General features: G+C 38.5%; 1 protein-coding gene across 1 annotated transcript in view; it reads right to left on the reverse strand.

Annotated features, from left to right (window-relative positions):
- Window positions 1-15506, reverse strand: part of AKAP7 (A-kinase anchoring protein 7) — a 160145-nt gene that overhangs the window by 59877 nt on the left and 84762 nt on the right. Inside the window, exon 7 of the mRNA XM_008071890.1 lies at window positions 3343-3490. Coding sequence (XP_008070081.1) covers window positions 3343-3490 — 148 coding nt within the window. The remainder of the gene's footprint in view (window positions 1-3342; window positions 3491-15506) is intronic.

Genomic DNA, 15506 nt, shown 5'->3' on the forward strand with positions numbered 1-15506 from the left:
ACTGCACTCCAGTCTGGGCGACAGAGTGAGACTCCAACTCAAAAAAAAAAAAAGTACATATTTTAGCCGGGTTCGGTGGCTCAGCCTGTAATCTCGCGTTTTGGGAGGCTGAGGTGAGTAGATTGCCTGAGTTCGTGGGTTCGAGACCCGCCTGGGCAACTTGGCGAGACCTCACCTCTACAATAAATCAAAAAAATTAGCCAGGTGTGGTAGTGCGCGCCCATAGTTCCAGCTCCTTGGAAGGCTGAGGCAAAAGGATCGCCGGAGCCCAGCAGGTCGAGGCTGCGGTGGCCGGGAGCGGCCACTTCACTCCAGTCTGGGTGACAGAGTGAGACTCCAACTCAAAAAAATTAAAAAGTACATATTTTAGATCAAAAATACTTTATTGCTAAAAATGCTAATTATCATCTAAGCATTAAGTGAGGCATACTCTTGTTGCTAGTGGAAGGTCATGCCTCAGTGTTGATGACTGCTGACTGATCAGAGTGATGCTTGATAAAGGTTGGCGTGACTGTGCCAATTTCTTAAAATAAAGTAACAATGAAGTTTGCTATATCAATTGACTCTTCCTTTCACAAAAGATTTCTCTGTAGCATGTGATACTGCTCGATATCATTTTACCCACAGTGGATTCTTTGAAAACCTAGAGTCAGTCCTCTCAGAACCTTTCAAAGCTGCTGCTTTATCAACTAAGTATATGGAATATTCTAAATCCTTTGTTGTCATTTCAACAATATTCATAGCATCTTCACCAGAAGTAGATCCCATCTCAAAAACCCACTTTCACTGCTTATTCCTAGAAGCAACTTCACATCCATTAAAGTTTTATCATGAGATTGCAGCAATTCAGTCATATCTTCAGGCACCACTTCTAATTCTAGTTCACTTGCTATTTCTGCTGTATCTGCAGTTACTTCCTCTGCTGAAGTCTTGAACCCCTCAAAGTCATCTCTGAGGGCTGGCATCAGCTTCTTCCAAAATCCTCTCTGTGTTGATATTTTGAACTTTTCCCATGAAATCACAAAAAAAGTTTATAATGGCATCTAGAATGGTGAATCTTTTCCAGAAGGTTTTCAATTTAGTTGGCCCAAATCCATCAGAAGAATCACTATGGATAGCTGCTCTAGCCTTGCAAAATGTATTTATTTAACAGTAAGACTTGAAAGTTTGAATTACTCCTTGATCCATGGGCTACAGAAATGTATGTTGTAGTAGCAGGCATGAAAACAACATTAATCTCCTTGTATATCTCAAGTGCATTGTCAATGAGCAGTACTTTTCTGAAAATAATCCTTTGTTCTGAGCAGTAGGTCCTGACAGTGGGCTTAAAATATTCAGTAAACCATGGCATAAACAGATGTGCTGTCATCCAGTCGCTGTTGTTCCATTTACAGAGTGGAGGCAGAGTGGAATTTAGCATAATTCTTAGGGCCTGGAGATTTTCAGAATGGTGAATGAACACTGGTTTCAACTTATAGCCACAAGCTGCATTAGTCCCTAAAAAGACAGCCAGCCTTCCCTTTGAAGCTTTGAAGCCAGGCACTGACTTCTCTTCTGTAGTTGTGAAAGTCCAATATACAGATGTTTCATCACCATTGAAAATCTGTTGTTTAGTGTAGACACTTTCATGTATTATCTGAGCTAGCTCGTCTTGAAAACCTGATGTAGCTTCTTCAGCACTTGTTGCTTCACCTTACGCTTTTATGTTATGGAGACACTTCTTTCTTTAAACCTTATGAACCGACCACTACTAGCTTTCAACTTTTTTTTCCTGCAGCTTTCTCACCTCTCTCAGCCTTCACAGAATTAAAGAATTAGGAGTCTTGCGCTGGGTTAGACTTTGACTTAAAGGAATATCATGGCTGGTTTGATCTTCTATCCAGACCACTCAAACCTTCTCCACATTAGCAATGAGGCTGTTTCGCTTTCTTGTCATTTGTGTGTTCACTGCAGTAGTCCTTTTAATTTCCTTCCAGAACTCTTCCTTTTCACTCACAGCTTGGCCTACTGTTTGGTACAAGGCCCAGCTTTAGGACCGTCTTGGCTTTCAACATGCCTTCCTTACTCAGCTTAGTCATTTCTAGTTTTTGATTTAAAGTAAGAAATGTACAACTCCTCCTTTCACTTAACGCTTGGAGGCCACTGTAGGATTATTAATGACCTAACTGCAATATTATTGTGTCTCAGGTAATAGGGAAAACTGAGGGGAGGGAGAGAGATGGGGAATGGCTGGTTGCAGAGCAGTCACACACATATTTATCAATTAAATCTGTCATGTTATATGGGTATAGTTCGTGGTGCCCTAAAACAATTACAATAGTAACATCAAAAGATCACTGATCACAGATCATAACAGACTTAATAATAAAGCAGAAATCTAAAATATTGTCAGAATTACCAAAGTATATCTGACACGAAGCAAGCACAAGCTGTTGGAAAAAATGGTGCCGATAGACTTACTTGAGGCAGGGTTGCCACAAACCTTCAATTTATTTTTTAAAAATGCAATATTTGCAAAGCGCAATAAAGTAAAACACACCAAAACAAGGTATGCCTGTATTTATCTTCTTTGTGTATTCTCATGTTACTTTAAAAGTATGTAAACCAGGTTGTCTTGAAAAGCACAGTTTTAAAAGAACAGTATCTGGGTTTGGAATTATAAATTTGAATCACAACAGAGCAATCTCTTTTGAAATACATTCACATTGCAAAAAGTGGGGAAGAGCCCTGTTCTGGCTGAAAACTCTTCATTTCATGAATACACTTTCTAACTGGAAACATACTTTTGTTGAATCTGTCTCACCTCATGCCATTTGACAGAGCGTTTACGTATGAGTCTTTGCTTGCCTCAAAACATCTTTTTTTAGGGAAGAAATTGAAGCTTCCAAGTTTTGCAGGCCACCAACATTTTCTCTTCTCAGAGGGAAACGCCCTGGCCTTGGTCATTCTATTCCTAATTACAAGCAGCAATCATGAAAATGCCTGGTGTGGAAGATCACGTAGGTCAGCAAGGTCATGCAGACCTTCATCAGAGAAAACAGTTTCTTCATGTTCATGAAATAAAATTAAACTGAAATGAATTTTGAATTAACATTTCCAGACTTCATGATAACTATACTTAAAGTTAGAAGCATAAAAACTACAGGTGGTAAAATCTTGACTGATCAATATAAATACTAAAAATGCTCTATAAAATTTGTAATGCATTATTGTCAAAACACAATATTTAGGAAAACATGTCACTAATAAAAACACATATAACTAAGTCCAAATATTTGCCAAAATAAAGTGATCTAAAGAAATAAAAAATAAAATAATAAGTTTTTTTTAAATGACACTCACCAATCACAATTGAAGACTCACAGTGATAATAACCATTACTTTGTTTTTCCTTCAGCATGGAGCAAAGATCTATGCGATATAATACTTCTTCTCCAAATCTGTGACTGATAAATTTTTCATATAATTCAGGGTCTATTTTTTTCACTCCCTTGAAATGACAAAGCAAAATCACATCGATCAATCATTTCACCCAGGCAGCCAGTTCATATTTATATCACTTTCTTAGAATCCAATAATACATTTTGGTATAAAGTACTGCCTACTGGCACTTGAAAACGGATACTACAAATTGTTGTAAAGTTGTTTTTAAAGTCTCCCTGCCCAGGATGAGTTGTATTTAAAAAAAAAAAAAAAATCAATGAAGAGTGTCAGGTTTAAATCTGGCAGCATTCAGAACTTCATACACTTTAAGCTTCAGAAATAATAAACCATATCACATTGAAATCTGAGATACAAAGGAAAGAGTAACCATCTCCAATAATAACGAAGTGAATAATTTTTTAAAGTAATGTGGATCTTAACATTTTATAGTAGAAAAAATGGGTACAATTCTTAAACTCCTAATGTAAGAAACACCCAAAAGATAATTAAAGGTTATTTGAACTGGAATGGAGAGGGAAGTGGATCTTACAGGTTCCATATCTGCCCCTCCTTATTTTCAAGGTAATTTCTTAACAGAAACAGTTGGCTATTGAAAAATTGCAGTGGGATGTCCTTGGTATCTAGTAGTTTCCCAAGACATGGGAAACAATATCTCCGCCTCCTCTGTGCTATACAACTGCCCTGCAACTCAGTCCCAAAACACAGTGCCTAAGATGAAGGCAATTAGAATATATATTTTCTCTTTTTATTGAAAAAAACTTACAGAAAATTTTTAAATTTAAATTAAATCACGCCAAACAGCTACTGCCATAATTTTATGTTTCATTTTTCCTATGCAAATACAAAGTACTTTCTTCCTTTTTATAGAATGTGGCTGCATCCTGAGTACTATTTGATAACCAGCTTTATTTGTTTGGTAACTAGGCCATCTCAACAAATAATATACAGAGGTGTAAAATATTTGGTCTCCAAAGTACTCCACTGTACAGAAGTATCATAATTTATTTATCCAATTATTTACTGTTGGACATTCAGGTTGCTCTCAATTTTTAGTATTATAAATTATATATAAAACATATATAGTATAAATTATAAATTTAATGTTATGTTAAACACGTGCTGGTTGATATACGTTGATTTCTGTTTTTCTTCTTCGTCTAAAACTGGGCTCCTGATCTGCACGCCCCCTAACTGCTCCACTCACAGCCTTTCCCATCTCAGGTGGCAGGAACTCTATTCTAGGCACTCAGGCTGACAGCCATGGGCTCCTCAAGTCCCCTCTTTCTCTTAACTCTATATCCAATCAAATCGTGTTGTTTCTACCTTCAAAACATCCAATTCTCACCCACCCATTGTGACCTTTGGCCTAGCCACCCCCATTTCTGTCTTTTACCTGGGTACCCCAATAACTTCTTGACTGTCCTACTGCTGCCCCCTCGACAGCCAGAGTGATACCAGCAAAGGACGTCAGGTCGGTTCACTCTTCTGCTCATCAAAAGCCTCCAAAGGATCTCCATTTCTCTCAAAGGAGATGCCAAAGTCCCCTTCGCAGCCTAATGTCCCATTCTGCCGGCTCCTGTGCTTCCTGGAACTTGTCTCCTCCCACCTTCGCCTCCCCCACCTCCCTGACCTCCTTGCTCCTCCTTGAACAGACCAGGCACAAGTCTCACAAAGTCTCTGTACTGCCTCTTTCCTCTTTCCGGAATGTGCTTCCCTCAAATAGCCTCATGGTTCATCCCTCATCTCCTTTAATTCCTTGCTCAAAAATTACTTTCTTAATAGGGTCTTCCCTGACCACCCCTTTTATTTTGTATTCAGCCCCAAGAGGTATCCCCAAATCTTCTCTACTCTTCTTTCTTTATACGTATTTATGCATCTGCCCCAGTACTTACCATCGCCTAACATATACAAATAATTATTAGGTTTCTCACTGTCTGTCTTTATGTCGCTTTCCATTAGAATGGAAGTTCCACAAGGGGAGGAATTTTTGCCTGGTTTTTACTCCCTGAAACATCCCCAGTGCCTAGAACAGTGCTCGACATGCAGCAGTGCTCAAGAGGTAATTGTTACAAATGCAAAGGAGGATAAAGTCTCAAGAGGACAGCTGACAACATCAAACACTGCTCATTCAGCATTCAATGGGATGAAACTGGGCAGATTTATTTGACTGGTGAACAGGATGCCACCTCATGAAAGGCCACAGACCACAATGCTAAGGAGTAATCAGAATGCATAGGGCTGGGTCAGTGGCTCATGTCTGTAATCTCAACACTTCAGGGGCCGACACGGAAGGATATCTTAAGGTCAAGAGTTTGAGACCAGCCTGGGCAAGACCCCATTTAACAAAAAATTAAATTAAAGAAAAAAATTAGCTGGGTGTGGTGATGCACACCTGTAGTCCCAGCTACTCAGGAGGCTGAGATGGGAGGATCGCTTGAGCCTGGAAGTTCAAGGCTGCAGTGAGCTATGATAGCATCCACTACACTCCAGCCTGGGTGACAGAGCAAGACTCTCTTCAAAAAAAAAAAAAGAGGCTGGGCTCGGTGGCTCAACCTGTAATCCCAGTACTTTGGGAGGTCGAGGCTAGTGGTTGCCTGAGCCCATGCATTGGAGACCAGCCTGGGCAACTTGGCAAGACCTTGTCTCTACAATAAAAATGGAAAAAAAAATTAGTTGGGCATGGTAGTGCATGCCTATAGTTCCGGCTACTTGGAAAGCTGAGGCAGAAGGATCGCCGGAGCCCAGCAGGTTGATGCTGGGGTGGCTGTGAGCATGCCACAGTACTCCAGCCTGAGAGACAGAGTGAGAACCCAACTCAAAAAAAAATAAAAAGAATGTGTGGGTTCAAAGTTCAAATCCTGCCTCTGTCTCTTCAGCTACATGGCTTCACTTCTCATGCATAAAAGGAGGTTACAAGAGTACCTATCTCAAAGTGTTATGTGGACTAAGTGAATGTATAAAAGTGCTTAAAAGCATAGTAAATGCTATTTATATACACATATGAATATATAAACACACATATATAGTCATTATTAACATCAGTGAAGTTTATGGAATAATTTCAGTCGAGTTAAGATTTCAGGAATACAAAATGTTCTGAGTAAATGGAAACTGACCACTCTTACTTGTCTTTTAAATATTGTGTGTGTGTGTGTGTGTGTGTGTGTGTTTAGGGGTAGGGGTTTGGGAAGAGTCATTCCTTTAGACCAAACAGAAGACCAGAGACAACATAGCAGATAAAAATGGCTTCAATTTCCAAGGTACCAATGCCAGTATTGATGAGTCACTATTACTATGATCTTCATTTCAGTTTGGTAAAGTATCATTTTTTTCCTAAGTAAGACCTAAAGAAAACATGAAACTGATTCTAATCTGCTAGGCCAATTAACTTAATTTTAGCAAAAGGTAAGCACCAACTATTTTGCAAGAATTTTTCGCAAATGACTTCTAACATGAGTCTTAAGGAGTTGACTTTTACTAGCAAGTAAAACAGAATTCCTTAACTCATAATTTATAGAAAGTGCTGGGGTTCAAAAGGGCATGAGACCCCTTAGAAGGCACTAAAATTATATTCCTTGATCAGAAAAATCTTAAACAATAAACAGTCTAGAAATAGATAAAATTCACTTTGTATACATTATAGCATTAGCATGATCTTTGTTCTCTAAATAATTTTTTGTTTGGCAATATATTTCTTTTCTAATAAAATCTATCTAAATTAATCTTGTCATTCAGCTACAGCAGGTGTTTTTCTTTCATAATAAAAGAAAGGACCACCATTTCTCTCACCTCTGAGAAAATAAATGAGTATATCAAAAGTGAATATCATCTAGGCTAAGGCTAAGTAAGATGTCTCCTACTTTCTGAATGAATCCAGTAGGTTGCCAAAATAATCTCAGGGATATCACCCTTCAGGATTATATTTTAAACCTGAAAAAGATTGAGTGATGGCATTACTTTCAGGTTTTGGACCCCTAAATTATTCTCCTCTTCCCTTCATCATAGGCCAGCTTCCTTCCAAAGCTATCATCTAACTATCAGTGGAGGAATATCATGTTAGGAAAACTCAAAGAATAGTATAAAAAATGGTTAAAACCAAGAAAATCTGATCGGTCAAGGCTAAGAGAATTGGAATTATTTGAAATATGGAGAAACAATATGTGGAGTATCTCAACAAAACCATGCTAAGGGTGTTGCAGTCCTGAAATTCTGAAGATGTTTGGTGACAGTCTAGTACTTTATATGAAGGTTATTTTTGCCTAGAACCTAGGAGGAGCAAGGTGTGCTTTTAAGAGTTTCATCTTTATCACTGTACCTAGTAAAAGGAACATACCAATTATGCAACATAACACTGAAAGAGAAAATATGAAGTTAAATACAGGATATCAGACTTTGAAACTATAAAGTAGTGGAAAGAAACATTAAACAGAAAGAAGTGTTCAAAACTATCTTAATTAATCATTAGAAATGGCTGATATTTTAGTTCCCTTTAGACCAGTTTCAGTCATAGATTAGGGAAAATTATCAGTGATGTTCAAAGCCACCTGGTAACCTTTGATACAATGTACCATGAAACTGATGAATTTCATTCTTGGTTGTAACTTGGCACCCAAACAGCCCATGCTAGAAAAAATATGCCACTGAAGGCATGGTAAGTATTTTTAGAATCATCTGATGGCTGAATCTGGTAATTAATGGAAATTATTTACTCAGGAAGCACTCACCACATCATTTATTTAGCTAAATGATGTGCATAATTTAATATGTACAACGAGATCTAAGATTTCTATTACTATGCTTCCCATTTTATTTTTAATATAGGAAGTAGACAGAGCCACAAAATATGAAAATTCACATTAGTTCATCTGAAAATAAAAACCATTCACTTAAGATTCTGAAAGATGAAATACGTGTTATTCATCTTTAATTTCTATGGCAAAGTTATTGTGGTCAGAACAAAGAGTTTTATTAAGAAGGTTGAGACTTTTTTGCAGTAGAAGATAACTTCTTATCGAAACTTGTTATAATAATCACAACTTCCATGAGGAAAATACAAACAAGCCGGGCTTGGTGGCTCAGCCTGTAATCCTGAGCTTTGAGAGGCTGAGGTGAGTGGATTGCCTGAGCCCGGGGGTTCGAGACGCGCCTGGGCAACTTAGCGAGACTTCATCTCTACGATAAATCAAAAAAATTAGCCGGGTGTGGTAGCGTGTGCCTGTAGTTCCAGCTCCTTGGAAGGATCACCGGAGCCCTGCAGGTCGAGGCTGTGGTGGCCAGGAGCGGCCACTGCACTCCAGTCTGGGTGACAGAGTGAGACTCCAACTCAAAAAAAAAAAGAAAAGAAAATACAAACAGATTGCACATTAGACAAGGACATTATTTGTCCTACTAATAGTAAGCTTGGCATTCCTGGGCCTCTGTTATATTTTCTGATAGTTTATTCCTGTCATGCGAGGAGCTATTTTTTAAAATGTACAATTCCTGTGATAATGATTTGAGAACCACAATCAAGAATGTAAATTAAGAGCCAAACCAAACTGGCTATTCTTTTTGGGCATCAGTTGGTTAAAGAGGAATAGGAATCCCTTATACTTATTTTCATTAGTAGAAAAAGGTTACTGTTCTTTAATGCTACATTGGTTAAAAAATTGAAAACTTACATATTGGCGATTCAAAGTTATAAAAACATCATATATTGACACAGGGCTTATCTGAGGCAAATCTTACTTTAAAATCTTCATGACCCCTAATCTCTTTGCATAACTACATTCTTTTGGTTGTTATTTGCACTATATCCCTTCCATCATCTTCCTGATACGAACACTTGATTACCTCCTTGCCAGCTGCAGCCTTCCCTCAGTTCCACTAAGTCGGGACAACTAAGGTTTTTCAGTGCAGGCTCAGTTCCACCCAAGCCTGTTCTTGACAGAGACAGAAAGAGACCAACCAGGAGCTTCACTTCACCAGCCAGTGTGCTCCAGAACAGCACAGCGACTTTAGATCCAGTGTCACTTGATGCCACCAAGTGAGAACTGCCTTGCAGCCTTCCCATCTTCTCTTCCCATTATTCTGGGCCACTCCATATAGCTGGGTTCTGCCATGGTACCCTGGTCAAACGTGCCCATTTCCTGCCTGGTTGAGGCCCTGACACTCTGCCTAGTGGCCTGTCAGTAAGTTTAGAGATGGAAAAGCAAGAAGAGATGAAAAATAAAAAAGACCACGGTACTTTATTAACTTGGACCAATCTAGAAAAAAAAAAATGATGCCTTCAGTATAACAGAAAATACATAGCATTTACTGTGAGCACTGCTCTAAGTACCATAACTAACTCATTTAATACTATAATAACATTATCATCCCCATATAAGAAAACTAAATTACAGAGAAATTAGGTCACTTACCAAAGGGAACAGCTAGTAAGAGGCAGAGCTGGGGTTCGAATTCAGGATAAGTGGAGAATGCAATAAATGAAAAGAAGAACAGAATGATAATATTCAAGCTCTTCACTATTTACTTTAACATATTAAAATTCTAAGAATGTGAATCATTCTTAAGACATAATCATATACACTATCATATTTCTAAAACCAATGTCAAAATTACTTTGGTAATCTCCAGCATTCTAACATGCTGCATTAATTTTAATAAATCAAGTAATAAGTATATATTCATAGAAATGAATTTCCTAGACGGAAATGAGAAGGAATCCACAGATGCTACTTATACATAGAAAAGTTATCCAAATAATCCAGCCTGTAAAGAGACTCATCTTATATTGTTGATATTCCAAATAACCAAGTAAAATATTGGCAGAGATTGTCAGAGTTTTCTAGGCCAGTTATTTATCTGAGTGTATAATATTTCTCAATTCTTCATTTTACTTTATGCTAAAACATCTATACAGCTCACTATGAGGTTTTTTAGGTAAACCATCTTCCTAATTCCTCTATTTATAAACTTGCTTTTAGCATTCCTGCCTCGTTTAATCTTAAGGTTTCAGGGAAAGAAACTGTAGAAACTCTATTTAGCATTGTATCTAACATTTACAATATTACACCTTACAACAAGTAATAAGTAGAAACAGCAGCTAGAGCTGTAAGTTTTAAATCTGCTGCTGACACCTCCTTTTACCTATCCTAACACTTTGAAGGTACTGGGTACTTCTTGGTGGCATCAAGTGGCAAGGAAAATAGTCACAGAGGCAAGGTTACACAACTCCTAATAGCACAAGCCACTTCACAAAAGCCACCAAGAGAAAATCCTCTATTGCTTCCAGGTCCTGGAGTTTCTTTCCAGGAGGTGTTGGCATCAAACTGAACAGAAGAAGAAACATGGCTTCAGTCCACAAACACTTGGTTCATCTGTACTGACTATGGCCATGCTAGACAGAGAGATACCAGGTCACTGGCACCCAAGAAATTCTCAGGGTTGCAGGCTCAATACAGTAAGTGTAGTATGGGCACACTGCAAGCCTTTAGTGATAGCACAGTGTGTTCCCATGTAAACTGATTCTTCATCTGCTTAGCCAACCTCAGCAGCTCCTTCTCAAGTCCTCCTCTGCTCAATTCCAGCACAGGAGACCATATGGCGTTTAGCCACGCAACTGCTTGTTATAGATGCATGTGGCTTTTCTCCTTAGAATGAAACCAAACCGGGATCCATAAGTGAGCCATCAGCGAATGACTCACACGGCTCAACCTCAGCACCCAACTCCCCTTCATCCGACTCCAGCTGCGTTCTTGGCTCAGCAGTCTGGCCACTCACGTGTAAACAAGCTACTGCCTCCTCCTTCTCCTTCCTATCACATCTGTCTTCCTAATGTTTTGCTCTTTGGTACGTGTTCTCCTGAATTTACCAACTTAAGCATTTCTTTCTATAAACAAGAGATAAAGCATAAAAGTTCCCCACCTCAAAATTTCTCACCAAGTATCGTCTGTACACTTACGGCGTAATCTAATATTTCCCTCTTTCAATCAATAGCTTTTCCTTCTAATCAGTACTTTCCAACATTAAGGAATTAATATCAGGGCCACTGGTATTAAAAATTCTCAAGACCTCAACAATGAAACAAAAGTCTCGGGCTACTTTGTGGAAAATCGCTCAGAAATAAGTTCACAGAAAAATTCTAACAATTTTAACTTGACCTATAACACTGGCCTACATACTGCAGCACACTTAGACTGTGGTAGAATACATTCTGCTTTTACATCTTACAGGTCAAAAGTATGGAACACCCACTTCAGTTGGTTATGCTATCTATAGACAGAACTTCAGACCCAACTGTAGCCTCAGATACAAACCAAATGAGAGTTAAACACTGTACCCACACAGTGTAGAAGAGACTGTGTACTTCCAAAATATTTTAAATGCATCCACAAACATCACTAACTGTAGCCTTGTAATCTGAAACAAGACAGACCTAAAGCTTTTGCCCAGGTCTTCCTGTTCCTTTGCACCCAGTACTTTCTTCTTTTCCTACTTTCTTATGAACTAATCAATTTCTCGGTCTCTCCTCCCATCAACACTCTTCCTTGTTCCTTCTGTCTCCTTTGCCAACACCATTCTGAACGAAACACCTTGGTTCATCTAACTCATCCACCTACCCAGGAGTATTCCACACACTACTTAGGACAACAGCCCCTACCCAACAAAGAAAGGCTCCAACAACTGAATGTTACAAGAATGGGGTGAGGGAATGAGAAAGAAATGATGGCACTGAGATTTACATTGACTGTCCTATAGAGTAGGAAATAAAACAAGGAAGAAAAGTGCCAGTGATACAAGCACCTTATTTGGTTGGAAACATTCCCTGAACACCATAAAAGGTAAAAGAGAGGTTGAAAAAAAAAAAAAAAACAATAGTTGGCTATGGAATGATCATTGAACATATGACCCAGGAATTGTGTGTAGCCCTTAAATCAATTTTAAAGTGGTAGAGCAAGAAATGAATCCAAAGATTTTCTTTTAAATATGACACACATTGCTATATAAAATCATTTTATATATAGCATGCAATTGGAACCTTACTTATGCCCACATTTCAAACTTAAACAAACATTTAATCATAAAATTTCCCCTTTGTTTACATTAAAATACAGATGGTCCCAGGCTTAAGATGGTTCAACTTATGATTTTTTTCAACTTTACAAAAGTATGAAAGCAATAAAAATTCAGTAGAAATTGTACTTCAAATACTAATACAACCATTCTGTTTTTCATTTTCAGCACAACATTCAATGAGATATCATGAGATGACTATGACCATAAAATAAGTCTTGGTTTAGACGATTTTGACCAACTGTTGGCTATTATAAGTGTTCTGAACACATTTAAGGCGGGCTAGGGCTAGGCCATAATGCTTGGTTGGTTAGGTATATTAAGTGCATTTTGTCTTACGATATTTTCAACTCACGTTGGGTTTATCAGGCTGTGATCCCAGCATAAGGTGAGGAATATCTGTATAGAATTACTGAGATTACATAATTTTGCTATTGTACTCAGAGTCAGCCTATACTTATGAGTATTAGATTATATATTGCTTTTTAAAAATACAGTTAAAGCCGGGCTCGGTGGCTCAGCCTGTAATCCCGCGCCTTTGGGAGGCTGAGGTGAGTGGATGGCCTAAGCTGCGGGTTCAAGACCCGCCTGGGCAGCGAGACCTCATCTCTACAATAAATAAAAAAATGAGCCAGGCGTGATAGCGCACGCCTGTAATTCCGGCTACTCGGAAGGCTGAGGCGGAAGGATCGCCGGAGACCAGCAGGTCGAGGCTGCGGTGGCCGGGAGCGACCACTGCACTCCAGTCTGGGCGACAGAGTGAGACTCCAACTCAAAAAAAAAAAAAAAAAATACAGTTTAAAAAAAGGCATCAAATCAGTCTGTAATTTTCACCCAGCCTTTTCTTTTAGAGATGTTATAAATTAAAGATCTTTTAAAATTTCAGCACTTCTAGGCTAATAAAATAAGCAGTGATGTGGTAGGGAAAAAAGTTAACAAAAAGCAAGATGACAGAATGCAAAAAATTATATCCATTGGCTTATTCCCCTTTTGCTATACCCAGCAGGCGCTATCGTTGTGTGTATGGCTCCAGAAAAGCCAGACAAGCCAAACACCACCATCCCCACTTTGTATGCTTTAGGTGCCTGCCAGTAGGTCACATAAGTTACCTCCTGTTGAGAAGTATGTTTGACATGGCTTCCCTATCCATTCAGCTTATCCCCAGGTGGCCACTCCCCACTCTCAACTAAATCCATTGAATTAAATTCTAGAGATATTTGCTCTGCAAGTTCAAGAGCAGAGTTTACCGTTTTCTGACTGTCAGGTAAGTCAGTGAGGAGGAGGAGCAAGGTGAAATCCAAGGGACCAAGTCACGAAAAACGGAATGGGTGTAACTAGAAGGGGCTGCTGCTAGAGGCACAAGACCACTAGAGGGAATGACAGAACATTATCCTGGGTAATGGCTGATGAAAATCCCACAGTCGTGCTGAAGATCTACTGTGAGAGAAATGTTCTGCTCTAAATAAAGTGATGCTATAAATTATTATAATCGAATTCAGCTGTGGAGAAGGCGGTAGCCAAGGAAGGAAGGGAAGTGGTTTTATACTCTGGCCAGCAGCTGGAGGACAGTGTAAAGATACAGTTAGACTGGAAGGCGTTACAGATGAGTCTCCAAAATGGTGTCACAAACTTGGTCAGCAGATTAAAATACTGCCATCAGGTAGGTTTTAGAGGGTTTTAGAGACAACACCCACTGTAGGAACAAACCAGAATTTCTGTAGCCAAGGGTGGCTAGCCCCTAAGGTGATATGAGCAAGTTTTGCTGGGTCTTCAGTTACAGTTGAGTGAAAGCTGGCCCTGCAAATAAGCCAGTAACCTTTTTTTTTTTTAGGTTTATTACAGGTCTTTGCAATTGCAAATTGTACTGCAAGTCAGTAACTTTTTTCTTTTAATTCACTGGAGTAATTTAATTTAAGGGATCTCTCCTAGACAGAATAAGATTGTCAATATAAACCAATTCATATTTAGGAATAGAAGTAAAATTCCAACTGAAACTAGTTGCAGCTTCAGATGACAACCTTAGTTCCCCTTATACCTAAGTGAGTCTCTCAAGAAAAATAGAACTTTACCTTCTTTCATTATGTAGTTAATTACATTAACTGGTTGGCCCATAAGGTAGGCCAGTCTTTCCAGTGACAGAGAAACTCTTCTTGTCATCCAAATTTCAGCTGGTTTGTTTTCATGTGACCATTCAAGTGGCTCAGAAATCAGCAACGGTCACTCATTAAATAAGCTAAAAAACTCTGTATCAACACAATTTTGTAATAAAATATGTCTTCTTGACCATGTATTCTATTTCACCTTTACCCATAATCAATCGCTGACTGCCTGAGCTTGCCAGTCTCCTACAAGATCATAATGCTCCATTCTGTCCCTGACTAAGAAAATGAAATTAACTACCAACTGATACATATTACAAAATGTTTAAAAATGACTCATTGGAAAAAAAAAATTCCCATCACTAACGGTAACAGTTGAGATAGAGGATTTATATTTAATATAATAAAGGCAAACACATGCAATTTGAATTAACTTAAATACTTTGTAATTTCATTTTTTAAAAAAAGTTCTAAAACTCTGTTTCTTAAATTTTACTCAAATCAGAACTTTGCAGATGCAAATGCCAGAAAATAAGTTAAAATGCTAGCTGTTTAAAGCCAAGTATATAATTTAAGCCTGAATTATCAAGATTAGCATCTGCTAAACCAAGTTCTTGCAAATGCTAGTACTACAAGATGGTCAGTGAATAAAGGACTTGCTATTCAAATGCATTTGGATGCAAACAAGGCTAAGGTGGATTATGCAATTGTGCAAAATATTCACTGTCTCTCCTGTGGTGTCTCTTCCTGCAAGTAGATTATACATCCTGCTTTGTTACATTCAGAAAGGACCATGTGACTGGCTTTGGCCAAAAAAATGTAATCAGGAGTGATGTGTGTCATTCTTTTTTTTTTTTTTTTTTTTGAGTTGGAGTCTCACTCTGTCGCCCAGACTGGAAGGCAGTG

Source organism: Carlito syrichta, unplaced genomic scaffold (assembly GCF_000164805.1).
Source record: "Carlito syrichta isolate Samal-C Ts95f unplaced genomic scaffold, Tarsius_syrichta-2.0.1 Scaffold314781, whole genome shotgun sequence".
In the NCBI taxonomy this organism is placed as follows: Eukaryota; Metazoa; Chordata; class Mammalia; order Primates; family Tarsiidae; genus Carlito; species Carlito syrichta.